Raw genomic sequence first — 24,209 nt, 5'->3', positions numbered from 1 at the left:
TTTATTTTACAGGTCAAATTTATTAGAGTTCAAAAAATTCGTTATGTGTGGAATTTCAGTGAAAAAAAATTCCAAAACATTGGGTGAGTATCAAGCTTTTGCATTTAGTGCACATACATTGCACAGTAGCACTGAAAACATTGGGGGTTTATTGGAGCTCACATGCCATTTTTTTGGCAATAGGTTTTGTTTTTTAAAATTGTCCAAGACAAAATAACTATAGCTGCAACTGAATCCAATCAAGCACTAGAGAGAATTAAACATGTATGATGATTTGTAGTTTTGGACTGAGAACTTTGATTATTTCTTACTTGGACACTGAAATCAATAGTTGGTTTCTCTTTCTCCAGCACTTTGGAGGATGAGCAATCTTGCTGTAGCATACACTCAAACTATGCATCTGGTTTAAAAGAAGAGGAGCAAACTATAAGGTAAACTTTATTATCTTCCTTTGTATTAACTACTCATGCCATACAATGTTGCACAACACACAAGAAGTAATGCTTAAGCGCTCTAACTCTAAAACCTATATGTAAGCAAATTATGCATGGGGAAGCACAGTACTTTGGCCTGATCAACACACCAATACGGCGTCAAAACCTGCTGGCTGAAAACTTCAATAAGACTTTTTTACTCACATGTCACCTTTTATGTATCATCTGCATTACAGGTACATCATTTTAAAAACAAACATTATACAGATGAACAACAAATACATACATTTCACAGAAGGTCCTAACATAAAACCAGGGGGAACACTAGGGTCACGTACACTTTTTTGAGTTTGTCATTCTCCTTATTGTATTTCCATTAAAAATAGTACAGGGTAGTAGGCAGGTTATATGAATTAGATTATCCTATGCGCTTTTGACTTTCATAGCCCTTACTCATACCTTGAAGGTCCAAAATGTGTAGGCTGATCTGCTTCCTGTAACCTTCCTACTACCATGTTCTTTTTTTAATGGAAATACAATAAAGTAGCTGATTTTAATAGAATCTGTTTTTGATTATACTGGTCACAAGTTGCAAGTACAAGTTTGTTTGTTGCACAAGTGAGGAGAGGAGCTGTTTTCCATTTCATGTTTTTCCATCTGTGTGACACCCATATATGGCAGCCAAATCCTTGATCCTTTTTTGCTTTACTAGCCACTAGGGACAAAAGTTACATCAAAGCTCTGCAACCTGTGGAGACCCAAAGACCCCCTAAATTTTTAATAGCAGATAGTAAATAGTAAAATCTTCAACATATTTTGGCGCAAGGCTCAGGAGTTCTAGTACCTTGGCATTACCATACTCACAATTTACAAACCTTGTGTCAATTGTTGCAGTTGTACCTATGACAGCATTTTTCATTACATGACTATATTTTCCTCCAAACCACTTAGGAGATTAGTATGTGGACATAATACCATTGAAGTTGAAGTTGCACCACTCTGGCGACTCTTCATTTTTAAGGTAGATTTTAATTTTTTCTCTTAATTACTATTAAAGCTTTTTTCCACTGCTGAAAATGATTTTTAAGTAAAATGTTGTAATACATTGAAGAATAACTTGCTTTGGCAGCTTAGTACTGATCATGACACATAGCCTGTAATATCACCAAAAGAGTTTCTCTAAGGTTGCATTTACACGACTGATTTCTCCAGTCCCGTATTTCCTTGCCGTAAAAGTCTACATTCACATGAACGTATGGGGGATGGTGGATGTATATACCGCATATATACGTCCCCCGTACACAGCAATGGGGGCACTGGGCCCTGCAGGAGCTGTACAGTGCAGATCACTTTCCAGCACTGTACCGTTCCGTAGCCGGGGGAAAGATAGGACATGTCCTATCCTTCACCGGAATACGGCGACGTGCGCCATATATTACAATGGAGAGGGGCGGGGGTGAGTGGTGCTTATCCCCTCCTCCTATCCTCGGCGCCAATGAATGCCCGCTATACTACCCTAGTTTAAGATAGTGTTCTGTGAGTAAAATTGGTAGTTCCAGATATTTTACTGAAGATGTAAGAAGATAAAGAAGTTAATTGGAGAAGAGAAAACTTATGAGAAAGTGTTTAAAGGACACCTGTCATGAGGTCTGTGTCACTTATCCTGTCACCTCTACCTGTTGGAGCAGCTCTCAAGGATCCCATCCCAGCCTTTATCTAGTTATTTCATACATTATTCATTGTAAAATCATCTATTTTTTATCATGTAAATGAGGCTGGTCACATGGTCAGAGGCAGTGATGTCACCCATTACCCCTCCCCTCTCCTCCCCCTGCTCATGTCTGTGTGTAATGTATAGTAAAGTATTGCTAGTGTGAGTGCTGTACCTGCTGACATGCTGCATCCTCCTAATATACAGGTGAGAGACACAGACATCAGCTACACATGAATCTGACATGTTCTGCTGTAACATGGAGCTGCTGTATCTCTCCTAAACACACACACATGCACACACAGGCTGCAGGGGGCGTGGCCACCAGCACCAGGAAGCACATCATTATACAGCCTCACATCATTATACAAGCTGTCAGTCATGTACTGGGGGTGTGGCTGTGCCTCCCACTCGTGAATAGAGTGGACAGCTTGAATATGCTAATGCTTCATTGGACCTTTCACAGGTCATTTGCATGCAGCTTTAGGACCTCATTGCTTAGGTTTACAGGCATGTAGAGGGACAATGAAGGGATAGAGGCAATGCTCTCTAATGGCAGTTTATGAAAATATATTTAGTTTAGGGGGGTTATTTTGCATGACGGGTTCTCTTTAAATTACTGTAATTGGCCGCTCAGCTAAAATGATCTCCAATGTTTAAAAATGGCAAAACCCCAAAAACGTTGCTAGAAAAAGAAAATCATATTATAAAATCAAAAGGACGCAAAGAAGCTCTGACCAGTGCTGACCAGGGAAATCAAACAAGACTTTCAGTTACCTGTGAGTAATGCAACAATCAGAAGATGACCAATTCAAGCCACAGTACACTGTGGATACTGTACAGAGCATATCGGTTTTCCAATGTTTCTGCAGTCAGGTTCTGGCTCTAGAGATAATTGAGACTTGCAAAATCCACTTCGCTGAAGTTTCAACTAATTTTTCTGAAGATTTGATTCTTGTCCAAGTAGAATAAAATATTCAGATTTTATTTGGTGCATGAAAAATAGGATATTCACAGCAAATCCACAAATAATCAAATCAATTTGCTCATCTCTACCAGGCACCTTAGACCTAGCAAATACTGGAAGAGGTCATTTTGTCTTTTGTTGGAGAAGTAATGTCTAGAAATTGGTTTTTTAGCAGGACGAGAACACCAAACAGATGTAAAGCAGTTTTCAGAAATAAAGGCTATACAACTAATTATAGGTTAAGATTACACAAATACCAAAATGTTTAGTTATTTTTTACATTTTTAATACTTTCGCATACAACATGTTTTTTAGGAACAGTTCATTTGTTTTTATGTCCCCTTACTGGGAGAGCTATAGTTTATTTTTTTGTCATCAAAAAGTGCTATTAGTTTGTTTTTGTGGTCATAAAGCACAAAAATGTTTGTAATGTGCATAATATTTCAGTCTGGCGTATTACGAAGGCAGTATTACCCTTTTATGAGTCATTTTTGTTTTTTGAAAAATTAATCCATAAGAGGGTTGCCCACTTTACTTCATTTTTTTTTAAATGTTTGTGTAAGTGTGGGGCATAGGGTACTAGGTCATTTACCAGTATACATCTATGGAATGTTCTGCACCACTTTCTTGAAATGTAAAGTGCCACCCTGGTTCAGAGTCGTCTTTCTCTCATCAGCTGCCATTCCTGTACATTAAATGGCTGCATTAGTGTTTGGTCATGTGATCTCTAACTGTCCATCAACAATCTTCAGTCCAGGACCTTTTGGTTGTATTCATGATAATAAATTATTATTTTTTCTTATTTTATCTCTCTTGGAAGAGAGACTCGTCATGGACAGTTAGAGATCTCACAACCTTCCATAAAGGCAGCAAAATATGTTGGTAGAATCCGTGCAATGTACTGTATTAATTTAGTGTGTAATATATTGATAGACAGTAAGTTGCTTGTTCACTTCACATCCACAATAATTACAAATTTTGTTTCTGTACACAGGTGATAGACTTTTTATATGTCTACCAGTTTGGTTGCATTATCCTTATGTTTGTCGAAGGATATCTGGGTTTTGGCATTGCCATTCTTGTCCTGTGCATCTGTAATATTACACTATCACTGGTTGAACTTCGAAAGGTATGCTAATTGAAATGAAATGCTTTTACCCCCACAGTGGCAGAGTTTTGTTCCCTTCTCAATTAATTGGCCCCTCCCTTTCTGATGCTTCTAATGATCTATCCAATTTAACGGTTATAGACAAATGTGTTTTTACTGTTTATATGATAGCTAAATATAATACGAAGAAACAGTCTAAATATTATACATTGGAAGGCTTTTTTTTCTACAAGTAGGCAAGAAATTTGAGAACTGATCTAACAATTTTCCCGCTAGTAAAAATATCTTCAAAGAGATCAGCATGTGTGACTGTAGTGTGCCTACATGTAGGATCCGATAAGATAAAAGAAGACTGCAGCTCAAAACTTAGTACAAATTTAGCTCTACAAATGTAAAATAAGGATTGTAAAAATGCTTTTTTGAGCATGATTTTATTTATTGTAATGTTTTTTATGTGACAATTTATTAAGCAGCAGATGTATTGTTGGTTAGGGATTTTGCTGTTATTGCTGTTATTGTTAGCTTGCTGTTATTTATGTCAAGAAACCTTTACTGTACTTTACTGAACAGTTCTAATAACTTTGCAGAAGTATGTTTTGCTCACAACAGTCTTTGCCTTTTTTATGTTAGCAATCTTCAAAACTCCACAACTTGGTCAAAGCACATAATTACATGAAAGTCACAGTGTATAAAAGGAACGGTGGTATGTATTAACATTGTACTAAAAATAAATATAAGAGTTAGTCACTGAGAGGTTTCGTGGTCAAGATCATGGAAAATGGGGTCATGAAATTCTAAAGCAAATTCATAGTTGTAGCTATATAAACCTGTCTACACACCTCTATACTTATCAAAGTTTGCAAAGCAGATGTAGGACCATTTATGGACACAATCTAGTGACAAAGGGGCACACAATTGTCATATAATATTTGACTACACAGTAAGATATTAATAGTCAAATACCTGGCACCCTTTTTCTGCTCCAGGTACCTTAGTTTCCTTATTTATCTCCCCCAAAGGATCTCTTTCAAAATGGTCCCTTATGTCAGCAGATTCAGTCTGTTGCCTTTTTAGAAATTAGATGGGGGAGCTAAATAAAAATAATGAAGGGACTGTAAGCGGAATCAAGGAAAATTCATTAAATGTATAGTCATAGTATATTTATCTGGGAGGTGGGCTGCTTTAAGCCAAATGTCTAATTCAGGTAAAATAGATGGATCATTGGCTTTGTTTTGTTGATGAACTACATAAAATCTTCTTCATGCTGAAATAATATATTAATAATATATCATCGATGTTAATAATAGTCATAGAACTTTTAGTAAATGGAACTTTTTCTTAGTAGTTTATGTTGATCTTGGGAGTTATTCTGATCTCCTTATTAGAGGTCAGGAGGGAATTTTTCCCTGCTATGGGTCAGTTGGTATCAGCCTTGCAGGGTTTTTGCCTTCTTCTGGATCAACGCAATATAATGTATAGGTTGATGGACTTAACGGACTGATGTGTTTTTGTAACCTCTTTTACTATGATACTATGAAGTGGTGTTCAGAAAGGTCCAGGATCTAAAATTTTTAATAAAGGAAAAACTGAGTAATCAAGAACAATGTAAATATCAGGAATTCAATTCACTATAGGCCAGTGTATTAAATAGACTTTTGTCAAACTTATTTATCCACTAAGGTAAAATAAGTTATTTCTTATAACTGCCGCTTGCACATTTTTTCCAGATTGTCACCAGGTCGAATCTCGCCACTTAGTTCCAGGGGATGTTATTGTCTTATCTGGCAAAGACTTTTTTATGTCTTGCGATGCCATTTTAATCAATGGGACTTGTGTTGTGAATGAAGGCATGTTAACAGGTGAGGATTATCTTTAAGAAAAAAACATTATACACTTTATATCAAAACCCCTTTGTTAGAGAGTATCTGATCCTGCTATTCAGGTCTGTACAACAGTGTAAAAAGACCATATTGTTCATTACCATATATATTGAATTGCAAAAGGCGGCTTTAGCCTTAATTAAAATTTTTGCCTTTTTGGTCTCAATGTGATCGCCCCTTTAAAAACAAGCAGCACAATGGCCATATTATGCTTCTAGCCATTTTCTTTCCAAACTTATAGAATTTTCTGTTCTGATAATGTTTGTCAGAAATCCTACTCAGCAGGAGTAGAGTGGTCAGAGAGTAACCTCTCCCTGTATCTACCCTGAAGCAGAGGAAAATTAAGGCTGCCCATAATTGCCATGATGCCTTTTGTTTTATCATTAGGTAACTGCATAGTGTACATACAGGATCTACTTAGTGACTATCCTAGCTGCTTTCATCACATGGAGGGTTATGGAATAAGTTGTAGAAACTAGCAATGAAATGGTTACATGAAGTGTATAGTTTGTGCTAAGTGTTAACAGTGTCTGGAGGGCAGAAGGTGGGAAAGGGAGCTGCAGAGGCGTGCATTATACAGCTTGGGGTGCAGAAATGAGAGATGTGAAACCAGCTACTGCAGCACTAGGCTATACCAAGGAGGAAACTGCTGCAAGTAGGTAATCAAAATAATAGGTAGTGTTGTTCTAAAACCCAAGAGCTTGGAGTTGCGATTTAAGAGTAAAGTAGGTGGATCTTGCTTACTGTTCTCTCTGACAATCTCTGTTCCCATTCTAATACTTGAAAGATTGTGAATCACTTAGTAGTGCCAAGTGGACACCAAAAACCTAGAATAAGTAATGGATAATAGAGGAAGTACAACTTTTTGCACAAACCTATATCAGCTGAGCAACTCCTGCTGTATAATATGCTTGAGTAATACAATCATTCTTTTTAAAGATCATTAGAAATGTTAAAGAAAATCAGCCACTTAACCCCGGTGCTGTCCTTTGCTAAGCTTGACGCATTAGGATCAACTGGAAAAGAAACGTATAATTAGCGGCACAGACCACAGGGACAAGACGTCCGGCACTCTGTGCTGCTAATTATAAATGCCCTAGCAACATTCCGCGAGCATGGGAGAGAGGGGTGACACCATGCAAAAGGCATGAACTAATGCCTCTCGCATTACGTCACCGTCCTCTCCCAGCATTGGAGAGGTAGGTGCGGGGGCATTCTTAATCAGCAGTCCGGAGCATCAGACATACTATCCCTGTGCTCAGTGCTGCTAATTATAAGTTTCTTTTCTAGGTGATGATGTCACCAGATTTTACCCCATTAAATTACTAGCCCCCTCAGCTAGAGTATGTATCCTTTTTAGAATACCCTCTTTTATGTGAAATCTCACCCATTTAACTATAAAAATGTGAAAATGAGCAGAGAAGAGTCATATTTTAACATAAAAGTTTAGAGGCAGAAGGAGGATATTAATTCAGACACCCCCATCTTCAGTTCTATAGTAGATAAAAATATACTTTTGGTGTCATATTAAAGCTAAGAATATATTGGTCTCAATTAATTATAAAAAGACACAGCACATCACAAATACATAAATGACATTAAAATCATAAGTCAAGATTTTGGTGGTGACAGAATGAGTTTGAAGAGTGCCCTGTGTGCCGGGATACAGGATATGCCGGCGGATCATAGGTAGATCGGTAATTACGAAAAAAAAGGATTCTGACGACTCTTCTCAATCAAACAGCACTTTTAATTATTTCGGCCAACATTACGGGGTGGACAACGCGTTTCGGGGTGTACCGCTACCTTCTTCAGGTCCAAGTAAATGGGGACAATGCTTCCAAATGCCAAGGCAACTCCTAGTTTTACACCTGTACCACAGATGTCCACAAACTGACCTTCTAGTGTTCGCGTACATAGGTTTACAGACCTTAACATATTCACCCCTTACAACTTGAGAGTCAGACCAGCCGGAACACTGTCCCCATTTACTTGGACCTGAAGAAGGGAGCGGTACCCCCTGAAACGCGTCGTCCACCCTGTAATGTTCTCCGAAATAAATTAAAATGCTGTTTGATTGAGAAGCGCGGTCACAATCCTGTTTTTTCCTAATTACTGATCTATGTATTGGTCAGTCATCTATAGAACCAGTTTAATAAAACTGCCTCCAGTATCTCAGATTTAGTGGCTCACAAAACTACTTGCCTGATGTTGTAGGTGAATCAATCCCAGTGACAAAAACACAGCTACCAAACGGAGATGACACAATGCCGTGGAAAAAGTACAGTGGAGAAGATTATAAGCGCCATCTGTTGTTCTGTGGTACAGAAGTGATAAGGACTGAAGCTAGTGCACAGGGCCCAGCCAGAGCTGTGATCTTAAGGACTGGTGAGCTAAGTATTGATTCAATTAAACATAGATCCCATTTTATAAGTTATGAAATGAACCCATATTATTGGAAATATACAACTATGGTCATGTACTGTTATGCTAATATGCCAATGTCTTCTTTGTAGGGTTTAATACCACTAAAGGTGACATGGTGAGATCCATATTGTATCCCAAGCCGTTAAACTTCAAGTGGCATAGAGATGTGCGGTGGTTTTACATATTTTTGGCATTCCTAGCTGTCATTGGCCTTATTTACGCAATCACCATTTATGCGCAAAGAAAGGTAATAAGTGCTTTCATTTTTTGTATACCTACCTACTTAATTACTGGGCTATTTTAGGGCAGACACACCCTACAGACAAGGGGGAATGCTCACACCAGATTAATGGCTTATTCATCCCTTCCCAGTAAGGATAATTAGTAATGGCACTATGCAAAGCTCCATAGGGAATGTCGCAATGTCAAGGAACATATTGTATTGTTTCTTACATACATAACATAGTTACAGCACAATGATGTTGCAAGAACAAAACCGGATATTATTTTGTTGTAATGTAATATTTGACACTGCAGTTCATGTGGGAAATTTTTGTAAAGATATATAATATTTGTCATTAGCATCTTCATTAGTGCAAGAGGGTCTTTCATCAAGATCCACCTGCAGGACGTACAAGTCTTGGCCATGTGCTATAACTGGTGTCCTGATAGATGACCCCATATTTGGAATCCAGTACTCCAGAAAATTGGATGTGGTTGTTATTGAATGCGAGCCAGTCCTTTGTCGTTTACAGGGACGTAAAATGCTCTCCTTTTCTAAAATATTTATAAATTATCATGGAGATAATGACTATGATTATGCCTGGGTTTCTCTTCTCTGGAGTGACAAACATGGAAACAAGCGTTCCATTGGAGTCACACCTTCTAATAATATGGCCTTAATAAAAGTTTGTGTACCCCTTCTATAGAGCACATTATTAAGTAAATTAAGAAGAAAATATCAGAATTAAAAAATGAACTCTGAACATGGAATGTGATCTGATATATATGGTACATTGTATTATATTTTATGCTTATAAATATGGGAACTTTAGAGACAACTTTAAGACATGAAGGGGCATTTCTTGAATTGCTTGCATGATTTAGCTTTGGCTAGAGACTAATTCATAAGAGGAACAGAATTTTATGTAAACTCTTTATTTTTTAAGAATTGACACTCCAAATCCAAGATATTTGGTAGTGTCTCCAAACCTCTAAAATGCCATTGATAGAGATGAGCAGACCCAAACTTTAAGTTCGGGTCCAGCGTTTAGGAGCATCTTGCGCAACCTGGACATCTTGCCGTATTGGCAGACGTGCATCAAATTGACACCCCAAGCTACCAGCCACGACTGTGATTGGCAAGGAGTGTATGTCTGACCAATCACATCTGTGGCTACTGGCTAGGGGTGTCAGTTTGTTGGATTGGCAATATGTATGAGTAACACAGGATCCACCTGAACCCCGGACCTGAACTTAAAGTTCAGATTCGCTCATCTCCAGCCATAGATTACGATGGAGAGGAAAGTAATTGTAGTTATGTGATGCATTCCTGTAAGATAAGTACCTAGTTAATCCGTATATTATAATGTATAGTGTGTTCACAATGTTTACATTTTCAATCCCTTTATATTGATAGGTTCCAGCTGGGAAAATCGTTGTTGAGTGTCTTGTTCTTGTAGTCTGTGCAGTCTCTCCAGTCATACCTGCTGCTCTAATGGTTGGCGTCTTGTATGGAAAGCGAAGATTGAACAACAAACATATTTATTGTATAAGTCCAGACAGAATTAACTTGTGTGGTCAGCTTAACCTCTTCTGCTTCGATAAGGTATATATACATATATGTTTAATTTTATACTTGATGCAATCTAATCCTCTTTTTATTCCAGTTTCCAATACTTTTAACACCACAAATACTATAGATTGCTTGGTGGGGATGTATTATTGTGTCGTTCCATTGCAGAGTAGAACTAGACAGATCTCGGCTGCACTAGATTAATCCCTGTGTCTGATGCTGGATGATTAATCCGGTACATGATAAAACTGACCAGTCCTACTTTACACCTCTTATTAGTCGGTCTAGTTTAATGATACACAATATTCATTTTATTAATTTTACAGAGGAGACGGAAAACAACCTAAAAATGGTCTTAAACCTTCGGTCAATGTAGTACAGAGCATTTCAAGTTCAAGTTACTGCAGTTTTCTGACATAGATTGATACATCTCCCCCATGGTTGGAAATGTAAACTGGAGATATAGATTCTGTTCCTGCCTATTTTTAACTGCCTGTATGTCCAGGTCTATAGGTCACATCTCTGTAAGCTAGATGGGACCTGGAATATGAGATTCTAATCTTTAATATGATACAAAGGTAGGTTTCTAGGCACCAGGGCTGATTAACCCATTCACTGCGTAATAGTATAGCTTACATCAGGAGCGATTGGACAGAGATGGCTCACAGGCTGAGCAGTTGGACGGAGAGGGCTCATGGGCATATTGTAGAAAACACCTACAGGTAACACCCGCAGTCAGTGCTGGCACCGATCTTGGGGGTTAACTATGAAAAAACATCCGGCAAAGCATTTAAATTCCAGCTGTGCATGTGCGCCGCCATATTGGATTCCAATGCCTCCCCGAATGAGGTTATTGGGAGGTGGCGATACTGCAGTAATATAGTATATGGTAGAAGCGATCAGGCACCTAAGTAACCTTGGAGGTCTAAAAAATAATTTTAAAAATATTTTAAAAGTTAAAACAAAGGTAAAAAAAAATCTAACTTAAAACTTCAAATAACCCCCTTCCCTAGAACTGAAATAAAAATAAACCAAAAATCATAAACATGTTAGGTATCACGGCATCCCAACATGCGTGATCTATCAAAATAGAAAACTGGTTATTCATGGTGTTGAGCCTGGAACAGAAAATAGCGCCTGAATGTCCGAATTACCATTTTATTTAGCAAATTTATAATTAGGGATCAAAGGGTCGTACAGTCCCCAAAACAGTAGCAAAATAGTAGTAGCAAAAACATCATCTTATCCCAGCTTCTAATTTTTAAAGATCTTTTCAAAGATCTTTTGTCAATCTTAACAAAAATGGAAAGGTCAAAATGCAGAGACTACAAGAAAGTGGCACAAATGTGTTTTTACAACAATTATACCACATTTGGAATTTTTTTTCTGCTTCCTTGGTACACAGCATGGAATATTAGATTCCTTCACTGGAAAGTACAATTTGTTACACAGAAAACAAGCCTACACACAGCTCTGTACCGGAAAAAATAAAAAGGGCAAAGTTGTTAAGGGGTTAAGGGTAACATGGATCCTGGGATGTATAAAAATTGTGGGGCCCCTCACATACCAGCATTAAAAATTTGCTGCAATAAGTACATAACTACATACATGAACTTAACTACCGACACTTACTAATTACGTATCAAAAATGCATATGTGCTTTCATTAAAACACATTTGTTTTGTAAGTAGCAACATATGTTATACATCATCGTTAATGTTAAAGGAATAATGCATTTTCCTACTTAAAAATACATGTGTGCTTTTAATACAATAGCATATTGTTACTCAACCTTAGGCTATATTCACACTGCCGTGTGATGGCTATTTCCACATTACAAAATTACAGCAAAACCACAAAAATTTTTAAACTTACATTCACTAATATATGTGAATATACTCAGGGTCGGACTGGGGTGCCAAGGGCCCACCAGTGAAATTAATTCTAGGGGCCCACCAGCTGCTTCATGGATACGTGCTTGCCACCCCATGTATATTTTCATTGTGTTTCTGAACGTGCTGCAAATGCAAGGTGTGAATGCAGCCTGTGGCCATGTTCACACATTGCAGTTTTGGTTGCTTTTTCATTGCATTTGAAACGCATTACAACAGCTGATGTGAGTTAATTTGCCTAATTACATTACCGTTTACATTTGTTAACACATTGTTAACACATGTGTTAACATCACGTTTAGGATGCATTTTGTAAACGGAAATGCTAACAGTGATATAATTAGGCAAATCAACTCTCCTCAGCAGTTGTAATGCGTTTCAAACGCAATGAAAACGTAGGTCAAAATGCAACGTGTGAACACAGCCCCAGGCTTCCTGCACACTACACTTGTGCAGTTCTTGGGATGCAAACAATGGTCCCATGGAACATTGTTTGAGGGTTGCTTGTCATCGGGATGTAAGTACATAATAATTACCTGAACCGCAAACATGGTTAGGACCTGCTCTGTCATTTGCAGCTCAGGCAGTCAGCTCATAAACAGGACTGTGAATTTCACAGCCATGTGCATGAGCCCATAGAAGTGAATGAGGACGTGTAAAACAATCCTGCAGAAAACAGGCCTCAGGCCCAATGCACACTTTTTTTTTTTGATGAGTTTTAACTGCATTGGAAACCGCAAAAGGCAGGGGCTTTGCCAGAGCACATGTGTCTTTCTACTGAAAAAATTTTGTTCTGGAATGAGCCCCTCTCTGTTGAGTTTTCAAATGGAATTAAAACAGATCAAGAACTGCAACGTGTGAATGGGGCCTAAGGCTTGTTATCTGCCGGACTGTTTAACTTCCTGGAATCAGTATTTAACATCTATCACCAGGATGAAGGATTGTAAACCAAACATACAGACATACTGGTGTGTGCCCCCTCTGGCAGGATCTGCTGTTCTTTAAGGTTGTTGTGCCCTTCTTTTTAACAAAAAAAGGCTTTAAAATTATGCAAATTAGTCTGAGGGGCTCCAGGTTCCATTAACTCCTATTGCGTCTGAACCCTTCAGGCTCAGTTGCATAATTTTAAAAGACTTTTTAACAAAAAAAAACAGAGTATAAGAAGGTAAAAGAAGGCCAGAACCTGCCATGGGGGCACACACCAGTAGGTCAGTGTGCTTTGTTTACTTACAATCCTTGATCTGGTGATAGATGTCCTTTAAGGACTGCACATGGTACATGTATGTCCTTAACAGGTTTCAGGTACAGGCAGTCCCCTACTTAAGGACACCCGACTTACAGATGACCCCTAGTTACAGACGGATCCCTCTGCCCACTGTGACCTCTGGTGAAGCTCTCTGGATGCTTTACACAACGGGAAGGGGGGGGGGGGCGTATAAAGAATTTGTGACTATAAAAGCAACTATGCCGTCTCCATGACATGTGGGTGTGAAGGGGTGATGGTTGGGCTGACTTGATTTATGTGGAAAAACCTGCAAACTTTTGTTTGCTGTTTTTATGCAAAACTACACCAGGGCGGACCTGATGGTTTTGCCTGGCTGCTGATTTTTCCAGCAGGTACATCAAGAGGCCTCAGGGTACTGTCACTTGTTAGGGTTTTGATTCTGATTTGTAACGGATTCAAAACGCAATGGGGTGGCCCGCGACCAATTGCATATTTGTTTGTATAGAAACAGATGTGATCGGCAATCAGCGCCGTGGTCTTGTATTTCTTAATCTGTGGGGTCTCAGCACTGAGACCCCACTGATCAGTAAGTTAAACCCTATCCCTTTTCATCACTTTTTATTCAAATGTTTGTGTGCATTGAAATGGTGATGAATCTGCAATTTGGACACCATGACGGGTGGGTGGGTGGTTGGTTCGTTGATAATACTGAGGCTGCGGTCACACGTAACGCAGGGTATACTGGTAATACTGAGGCTGCAGTCACATGTAACGCGGGGTATGCTGGTAATACTGAGGCTGCGGTCACACGTAACGTGGGGTCTGCTGGTAATACTGGGGCTGCGGTTACACATAACGCGGGGTATGCTGGTAATACTGAGGCTGCAGTCACATGTAACGCGGGGTATGCTGGTAATACTGAGGCTGCAGTCACATGTAACGCGGGGTATGCTGGTAATACTGAGGCTGCAGTCACATGTAACGCGGGGTATGCTGGTAATTCTGAGGCTACAGTCACATGTAACGCGGGGTATGCTGATAATACTGAGGCTGCAGTCACATGTGGAGTATACTGGTAATACTGAGGCTGCAGTCACATGTAACGCGGGGTATGCTGGTAATACTGAGGCTGCAGTCACATGTAACGCGGGGTATGCTGGTAATACTGAGGCTGCAGTCACATGTAACGCGGGGTATGCTGGTAATACTGAGGCTGCAGTCACATGTAACACGTAGTATACTGGTAATACTGAGGCTGCAGTCACATGTAACGCGGGGTATGCTGGTAATACTGAGGCTGCGGTCACACATAATGCGGGGTATACTGGTAATACTGAGGCTGCAGTCACATGTAACGCGGGGTATGCTGGTAATACTGAGGCTGCAGTCACATGTAACACGGAGTATACTGATAATACTGAGGCTGCAGTCACATGTAACGGGGGGTATGCTGGTAATACTGAGGCTGCGGTCACACATAACGCGGGGTATACTGGTAATACTGAGGCTGCGGTCACACGTAACGCGGGGTATGCTGGTAAAATTGAGGCTGCGGTCACATGTAACGGGGGGTATGCTGGTAATACATAGGCTGCGGTCACACATAATACGGGGTATGCTGGTAATACTGAGGCTGCAGTGACATGTAACGTGGGGTATGCTGGTAATACTGAGGCTGCAGTGACATGTAACGTGGGGTATGCTGATAATACTGATGCTGCAGTCACATGTAACATGGAGTATACTGGTAATACTGAGGCTGCAGTCACATGTAACGCGGGGTGTACTGGTAATACTGAGGCTGCAGTCACATGTAACGCGGGGTATACTGGTAATACTGAGGCTGCAGTCACATGTAACGCGGGGTATACTGGTAATACTGAGGCTGCAGTCACATGTAACGCGGGGTATACTGGTAATACTGAGGCTGCAGTCACAGGTAACGTGGGGTATACTGGTAATACTGAGGCTGCAGTCACATGTAACGCGGGGTATACTGGCATACCTCCCAACATTTGGGAAAAGGAAAGAGGGACAAAATGGCGGCACGCGTAGCGTGTAAATGGCAGATAACATGTCTTAGTTACCAGAAATTCTCAGCTCTGTATCACTGGGCTTATAGCTCAGTTAGTTAAGCTCCTGTCTATGGTGCACAAGGTCTCAGGTTCGAATCTCAGCCTGGCCAAAACTTTATGTAATTTAATTATATAAAGAGCTTGTGTCTGGGGAAGACCTGGAGACCATATATGGAGAGATGCTGATCTGAGCTGATGACGTGGTCCCTGCTCTCTCTGCTAAGCCGACACTTCTCTGAAAAGGATTCCCTCCCGATGTCTGCTCTGGGGAACCCTAGGAGATGCAGTGACCATATATGGACAGATGCTGATCTGAAGCTGATGACGTGGTCCCTGCTCTGCGCTAAGCCCGACACTTCTCTGAAAAGGATTCCCTCCCGATGTCTGTAGAAGCCATTCTGTACTGTGAGTTAAGACTTTCAAAGTATTTACTATGGGGACACAGCGCCGGGACACAGCGGGACCTGGGGGGAGAATCCGTGACAATCTCATAGCTGCCCGTGACGCGGGGCAGAGGTACGAAAAACGGGAAAGTCCCGTCAAAATCGGGACGGTTGGGAGCTATGATACTGGTAATACTGAGGCTGCAGTCACAGGTAACGTGGGGTATACTGGTAATACTGAAGCTGCAGTCACATGTAACGCGGGGTATGCTGGTAATACTGAAGCTGCGGTAACGCGGGGTGTGCTGGTAATACTGAGGCTGCAGTCACATGTAACGCGGGGTATGCTGGTAATACTGAGGCTGCAGTCACATGTAACGCGGGGTATGCTGGTAATACTGAGGCTACAGTCACATGTAACGCGGGGTATGCTGGTAATACTGAGGCTGCAGTCAAATGTAACACGGAATATACTGGTAATACTGAGGCTGCAGTCACATGTAACGCGGGGTATGCTGGTAATACATAGGCTGCGGTCACACATAACGCGGGGTATGATGGTAATACTGAGGCTGCAGTCACATGTGACGCTTTGATTCCTTCAGCCCCCCCCCCCCCCGTGCGCTTTCATTCCATTTCTAAACACAGCGCGTTACGTGTGACATCTCTCCTTATTCTACATCAATACTAAATGCAGTCAATCAAAGTACTACAACTTTCAGCATCTCATTCAACAGCTGGGAGTTGTAGTTCATGAGTCCACTGTTACTCTATATGTATGTACACATTGCAGGGATGTAATGAGGTGCACTGTGTGTGTGTAATGTGATGCACATCCTGAACTCCTGCCATGGAGCACATGAGGGCAGCCTGTGCAGTGCCAGGGGGAGGACACTCCAGCAGCAGCTGGTAGCTGATTGGTGGCACCGGATGTCTGTCATGACCAGGAGGAAGGGGGCCCACTGTGACTACTAGAGGGCCCACGTCCTCTGGTCTGTAATTAGTGACAGCTCACTGTCTGCTCCTCCAGTGAGGCAGCAGCAATGAATCAGGGGCCATGTTCTCCTGCAGTGACGCAGGGGCTGAGGTGCTCAGTGCAGGGAGGAGGAAATGTCTTACTCACTGCCCCAGAGCTGTTGTGAGAAGAGCAGAGAACCTGTCTCTCCCTCCTGCAGGACGTCATTGTCCCCCCTGCTGCCCCCCTCCTCCAGCCTCAGCTGAATGTTCCTGCTCCAGACACAGATAAGAGATGGTGACTTATGATAAGGGCCCACCAGGGTTTTGATCAGTATCCCGGCAGGCCAGACCGAGCCTGAATATACTGTAAGGCGCAGAAAAACGTCTGTGTGTGCTCCACGTTTAAACGGATAGGATTCAGCTGCACTAAATGCTAGATTAGTGCAAATATACACTACTTGATGGAACATGGGTCCATTCCGTAGACAGTAGAGCATGTCCTAGTCAGAACCATTTTTCATCAATCAGTCACAGTTTATAAGGGTCCATGATAACTGATGCAAATTGGCCATTTCATATGAGAGTTTGGAGCCCTTTTTAAATGATATGGGAAGAATAGTACAATACAAGGTGCAATTATTATTTCCATCAAAAGAACACCGCAATAAGTGACAATATACCTGCAACCACGAAACTTGACTCTTTTCATGTGAAAATGGGATAAGAAGAGTCATATTTGACTGACAGTGTGGAAATTCTTCTTTAAATATATAAGATTTCACATAAAAGAGGGAATTTAGAAAATATATGTCATACCTGAGGGGACTAGTAGTTTAGTGGGGTAAAATCTGGTGAAAGGGTCCCTTTAAGATCTCTATAGTCTTTGTTCACCCCACGTCATTTTTGCAGATCTTATTTTGGCTACTAGGAGAAAATACTCTATTACAAACTACACCTGGCAGGATCTCACTTTAATCTCATGTACCAGGTGTAGCATGGGAACCCTGAGTTTGTTCTTTGTACAAAGAGATAACAGGCTCAGATATGGAAATCATTACTTTATTTACATTGTATGCTTTCCTGGCTCAGCACTCTCTTTGGCACCATTTTTTGGGAAAATAACACATTAACAAAGTTGCATGGTAAGTCTTCTGTAATGGGGTTTTCAGTGCAAACTTTAGGTGCATTATTAGGGGGATGTTGTTACGAAACATTAACATTAGGGGGTAGTATTGCCATACAGCAAAGTATTACATTTTCAACACTGTTTAGGTGGATTGTACTAGTAACTTCTGTATGAATATCGGGACCCAAGCCTTCCCAGAAACACACTGAACAAAGTATCAAACTAGCACTGCTGCATTGTGTGCTTCTATGGTGGACTTTCTTCTCCAGACTAGTGACACACACCTAACTTTCCTCCTGATGCAATATATATATATATATATATTAGGTGAACTGTTTCACAACGGTTTCATATGTGCTCATTTTAGGCTATGCCGGAAGGACATTAATAACCTCTGATGTTCTGATACTTTACTTTCTTGGTCAACATGAATGCCAATTAATTTGTACAAAACATCACTTCTGTTAGATCAGACAAGATGTGGTTTAATTGTTTAGACTCATAATAAGCAATCTGCATCCAGGAAGGTATAGGCCCTCTTTCGCTGTACGTGGAGACTGGGATGTATGATATATGTCAACACTTACTATAGAGAACCAGGCCCTTTGTCATCCTTTTTAGTCCACAATTACAGGTGCTCTCATGAAGTAAACATTTAGGGAAAATTAATATATGTTGTGTAAGCTGAACTAAAAATAAAGATACTTTTATGTAAATTAAAAGTGGATTGTGTACCGTATATACTCGTGTATAAGCCGAGTTTTTCAGCACAAAAAATGTCCCCTCGGCTTATACACGAGTCAATACATACTTAAAAAATACTTAAAAAATAATAATCTTATATACTTACCCTCCGGTGGCCCCGATGTGCAGCGCTGCTCCCCCCATATCCGTGCGGCTCGTCTTCTGGCTTCCGCGCCCGTCTTCTGTCTTCTGTAACATCGTGCTGGGCCCCGCCATGTTTTTCTCCCGGGCGGTGCCTAGTATGACGTCAGCAGCGATGCCTCATACTAAGCGCCGGCCGGGAGAGAGCAATGGCGGCGCCCAGCACGATCTTACAGAAGACGGGTGCGGAAGCCAGAAGACGAGCCACGCGGACATCGGGGGAGCAGCGCTGCACATCAGGGCCACCGGATGGTGAGTATATAAGTTTATTTTTTTTTTTTAATGATGGGCAGGCTGTATACTACTGGGGGCAAGCTTGGTTGGCTGTATACTACTGGGGGCAGGCTGGGGTGGCTGTATACTACTGGAGGCAGGCTGGGCTGGCTGTATACTACTGGGGGCAGGCTGGGCTGGCTGTATACTACTGGGGGCAGGCTGTATACTACTGGGGGCAGGCTGTATACTATTGGGGGTAGGCTGAGGTGGCAGTATACTACTGGGGTGGCTGTATACTACAGGGGGCAGGCTGGGGTGGTTGTATACTACTGGGGGCAGGCTGTAGACTTCTGGGGGCAAGCTGGGCTGGCTGTATACTGCTGGGTTGGCTGTATACTACTGGGGGCAGGCTGTATACTATTGGGGGCAGGCTGGGCTGGTTGTACATTACTGGGGGCAGGCTGTATACTATAGGGGCTGGCTGGCTATATACTGGGGGGGGGGGGTCTGTGACCAATTTATTTCCCACCCTCGACTTATAATCGAGTCAATAGGTTTTCCCAGTTTTTGGTGGTAAAATTAGGTTACAGTCAGGTCGGCTTATACTCGAGTATATACGGTATATTGTGAAGAATGATGAAGCCATTGTTGCTATCCACCACAAATCTACTGTTTATTTAGATAACAAGGTTGAACAAAATTAGACAAAATGTCTATTGTCTTCAAAACTCAGTGCAACACCTGTCCACAATTTTTATGTGGAGACTGCTAAGAGGCATCTGACCAGCAGAAAAGCCAAAGAAAGAAAACAGAAGGAAAAAGCCAGACATGTGTCTTATATTAATTTTTGCCCCTAAAGAAGCACTAGGTCTTATTTAAAGGGGATGTCCTATTTCACATTTATTGTTGAAAATCATTTCTTAATATACTGTCATGTCATCACATACATCAGTACAAAAATCTGAATCAAGAAAGTTTTGTGATTCTATTTCCATGTCTATGGTTCCTTTACCGACCCGAGTATTTATGAACAAAAGGCAACATTTATTATTTTAAGACTATTATGTCAACAAATACTCCAACTCTTCAAACCCTGAATTTCTTGTGACTCCATCTCTATAAAAAAAATCATTGACCTCACATTCTCATGTATAGCAATAGTACTTTCCTTCATTGACTCCTCGTCAGCACTTCTTCAAGTTTCTGCTTGTAACGTATTTTCAATGTAACTGGCAGTGATTTTATCCCATGAAATCTTTACCCATGTCAGAACCTCTTGTAGTATCTAATGCTAATGTATGGGGGGCGAGCTGTAGCAACGACTGCCGATAGGTCTTATTTTCAGGGAAGGCTTTCTAACTTAAAAAATACATTGCAGTAGGTCTTGTTTTCTGAGGTATGTCTTATTTTCATGGAAATAGGACAATATGGGCCCATGGGAATAAACACAATAATTTTTGATGGTGACACACATTAGCTCTGCTTAAGAATGGGTATATTCTTAATTATTAAAAATGAATATTAAACAGTTTTTAATGTCATTTCTTGAAATTACAGACTGGAACTTTAACAGAAGATGGCCTTGATTTAATGGGTGTGATACCATCAGGAAATGGAAGGTACACTGTGATATTATGGCGTGATGCTTTTTCCTGTAAACTTGATTTCACAATGGGGCAGATTTACTTACCCGGTCCAATCGTGATCCAGCAGCGCGTTCTCTGAGCTGGATTCGGGTCCGGCCGGGATTCATTAAGGTAGTTCCTCCGCCGTCCACTAGGTGGTGCTGCTGCGCTGAAAAGCATCGGAACGCGTTGGAGTTCACCGAGCCGGGCTGAGTGAAGGTAAGTTCAAGCTCCGCAACAGTTTTTTTTTTTTTTTATATGCGGCGGTTTTTCCGAATCCATCGGGTTTTCGTTCGGCCACGCCCCCCGATTTCCATCGCGTGCATGCCAGCGCCGATGCGCCACAATCCGATCGCGTGCGACTAAATCCCGGGGCAATTCATGGGAAATCGGCGCAAATCGGAAGTATTCGGGTAACACGTCGGGAAACCGCGAATCAGGCCCTTAGTAAATGACCCCCATTGTGTGGGGGGACCTAGGGACCTCACCGATAAGCCGATTCCATCTATTAAAGGTCATCAATATCAATGAGTTGTAAAGAGCACTAAAACCAATATTTCCATATTTCAATTAAGTAATGGTGGTTTGAGAATCTTATTGAACAACATATATACGCCAATGCGCCCATTTAAGGTTACCGACTAGGCTCAGATAGTAAGCCACACATACAGTCTTAAGATTGCTTAAAGAGGACCTGTCACCCAGAAATTTGGCACTATGAGCGGTTTAGTAAAGTAAGCAGATCCTAGTGCTAAAACAAACGCCGCAGTGTTAGAATGATAGAGTTATCGGAATGTCACCGCCGGCCTGGAGCGAGCGCTTGAGATTGCGCTCTGGCGTTTACATTGTACTCCGCCACAGTGTAAGATAGCGTTATCGGAGGTTTCCGATAATGCTATCATTGTAGCACTGCAGCGTTTTTTTTAGCACTAGGAGCTGCCTACTTTTGTAAGCAGCTCCTAGTGCCGAATTTCTTGGTGACAGGTCCTCTATAAGGCTTTTCAGATTGTATACAGATGGACTGGAGCCAAAAGATTATTAAGTGGATTTTGTTAATCAGAAAGATTAGCAGAAATATTAACTGAAGTGATCAGTTGCATTTTTACATAAGAACATAATATTACATGGTTTCTACATTGTATTAAGTAAATTATCAACCCCGGAATTTATTAGAATTACCATATTAATCACCGTATGTGTTAGTCACTATATTAGCCTGTCTCCTCCCCAGCATTACAATATGCAATATATGTTCATGTATATAATTTTGTAGATTATATCATGGCATAATTAGAGTGGATAAATTATTTCCCTACATTATTTATTTATATATTATGTGTTATATATTTATTAGTTTTCAGACTATGATTTCTCAAGAAGACATTAATGAGCTATCGTGGGGACCCCTATTTTCTGCAATGACATGCTGTCATTCTCTCATCCTGCTTGATGGTAGATTACAAGGTGATCCCTTGGATCTGAAAATGTTTGAAGCCACTGGCTGGGTGAGGTTTTGTTATAATGATTATTGTTATAAAGTTTTGGCAGTAAAATAATTCATGACACAATTAAAATATGGAATGATATTTTATATTTACAGGTATTAGATGAAACTAACTCGGATTGTAATGATGAACACTCTTCCCAAACTGTTACCATCAGACCTGGGCCCAACTCAAATATGAAGGTAGACAAAGGGGTTAAAATAGAAAACTCTATGGAAGTTTATTTAAATTATCTTGATAATTATGTTTAAAAATTGCTGCTTTTATTCATACATTGTTTGATAATTCACTAAAAATATCACCCATTATGACTATGTGCTCAACAGGATAATGTGGAGGGGATAAAAGTTTTACTCCAATACCCCTTTTCTTCGGTTATGCAACGTATGTCAGTTATTACTGAAGTTATTGGAGAGGATCAGATGGTTGTGTTCATGAAGGGAGCTCCTGAGATGGTGGCCAGTTTTTGTAAAACAGAATCAGGTATTACTTTTCTAATTTACTCTCTCATATGTAGAAGAGAACATTGAGGTTTTAGTTTAATTGGGAGTACTATGTTATATTCCTATAACTATTTTGTGATACATGTCACAGTATTTTTCCTTAATTTGGTTTATTTAGGAGAATGATAATTGTTTGATAACTGAGGATCTCATCACTGAGACCTGCACCAAATACTGTCCTTAGCTCTCTCAGAAAGTTCTATTGAGAAAATTTTGTATACACCATTGAGGAATTGCACTACAAACTCATCTCTGAGCATGTATAAATATAAGGGAACAACTTTAATTAAAACCTGTTGATGTATAGCTTTTATACAGCGTATTCTGTTTTAATTTAGTTCCCAGTGGATTTTTAAAAGAACTGGAGCTCTACACATTTCAAGGCTTACGAGTTATTGCTGTGGCTTTCAAAAAGCTGAAGAATGAAAAATGTTGCGATTTACAAAGCCTTGAAAGGTATTTTTGTACAGCACTGTTGGTGATATAAGACCAGAATGAAACATGTAGAGGAGGTGAAGTTCTGTGAAGGATAGGGTTAAGCTTGTTCACAAAGAATTGTGCAGTTTGGTAGAGAATTTGTAGTTGATTGTGACAATTTAAAATTAGTTCAACCACGATTTTATCTGTATACAAAAAATGTAATAATTCTATTTATTATAATATTTATAAATTTAACAGAAATAATAATTCTTTATTTATATAGCGCACACAGAATATGCAGCCCTGCACAATGCAAGTCAAATAAATGTACATATCCTCCATTATCACCCTTGTGAAATATGGACTACCCTTAAAATATTAGGAGATTGTATTTTCTAAATTAGGACATCCCCTTTAAACAGGTTAACAATAGTTACATACTGAAGGATTTGCTAGATAATCACGATCCAGTTCAGAATCTTCTTGAATGAACTTACTGTAATCTGTAAGATGTGAAACTGACCTATGTTAATGTCCCTACTTATTTTTTCCCACTGTTATACCTTTTAAATGACCTCCTATTGAACCATAAACTCTGGTAGAGTTGTTTTATGATAATGCATTGATTTTCTTAAGGGAAGACATTGAAAAGGACATGGAGTTCCTTGGATTGCTGATATTAGAAAATCGTCTTAAACCAGAAACTTCACCGGTCATTGAAGAACTACATGCTGCAAACATCAGAACTGTAATGATTACAGGTGAGTATACAGACGGCACTAAAGCTGCATTAGCAATTTGGTACCAACATAGATGTAAAACTTATACAGTTGTGGTGTGAACCAGTTTTATGAGATCATCCCACAATTTGTGGTTAGCAACGAATAAAAAACTTGAAGGGGCTGTTCTCTTTCAGTAAATAATTACTTTCCAATATACTTTCTGTATCAATTCCTCACAGATTTCTAGATCTCTGCTTGCTGTCCTTCTACAGAAAGCTTCTATATTTACTTCCAGTGAATAGAAATCTGTCCATGGTCATGTGATGGACACACAGGTGCATGAGGACAGCAAG

At 40.2% G+C, this 24,209-nt stretch overlaps 1 protein-coding gene across 2 annotated transcripts in view; it reads left to right on the top strand.

The window, feature by feature from the left end:
• The window catches only part of LOC140122125 (probable cation-transporting ATPase 13A4), a 56,809-nt gene that overhangs the window by 10,536 nt on the left and 22,064 nt on the right, over positions 1-24,209 (top strand). For both annotated transcript variants that reach the window (XM_072142618.1, XM_072142617.1), the window contains 15 exons: positions 13-83; positions 351-431; positions 1,386-1,455; positions 4,107-4,241; positions 4,851-4,923; positions 5,948-6,079; positions 8,318-8,488; positions 8,617-8,774; positions 10,167-10,355; positions 20,639-20,700; positions 22,061-22,211; positions 22,307-22,393; positions 22,538-22,694; positions 23,053-23,170; positions 23,771-23,895. In XM_072142618.1, coding sequence (XP_071998719.1) covers positions 13-83; positions 351-431; positions 1,386-1,455; positions 4,107-4,241; positions 4,851-4,923; positions 5,948-6,079; positions 8,318-8,488; positions 8,617-8,774; positions 10,167-10,355; positions 20,639-20,700; positions 22,061-22,211; positions 22,307-22,393; positions 22,538-22,694; positions 23,053-23,170; positions 23,771-23,895 — 1,780 coding nt within the window. The remainder of the gene's footprint in view (positions 1-12; positions 84-350; positions 432-1,385; positions 1,456-4,106; positions 4,242-4,850; positions 4,924-5,947; positions 6,080-8,317; positions 8,489-8,616; positions 8,775-10,166; positions 10,356-20,638; positions 20,701-22,060; positions 22,212-22,306; positions 22,394-22,537; positions 22,695-23,052; positions 23,171-23,770; positions 23,896-24,209) is intronic.

Source organism: Engystomops pustulosus, chromosome 3 (genome assembly GCF_040894005.1).
Source record: "Engystomops pustulosus chromosome 3, aEngPut4.maternal, whole genome shotgun sequence".
Taxonomy (NCBI): domain Eukaryota; kingdom Metazoa; phylum Chordata; class Amphibia; order Anura; family Leptodactylidae; genus Engystomops; species Engystomops pustulosus.
Note: the sequence above shows the minus strand (reverse complement) of the source record. Positions and strands in the feature narration are given on the sequence as shown.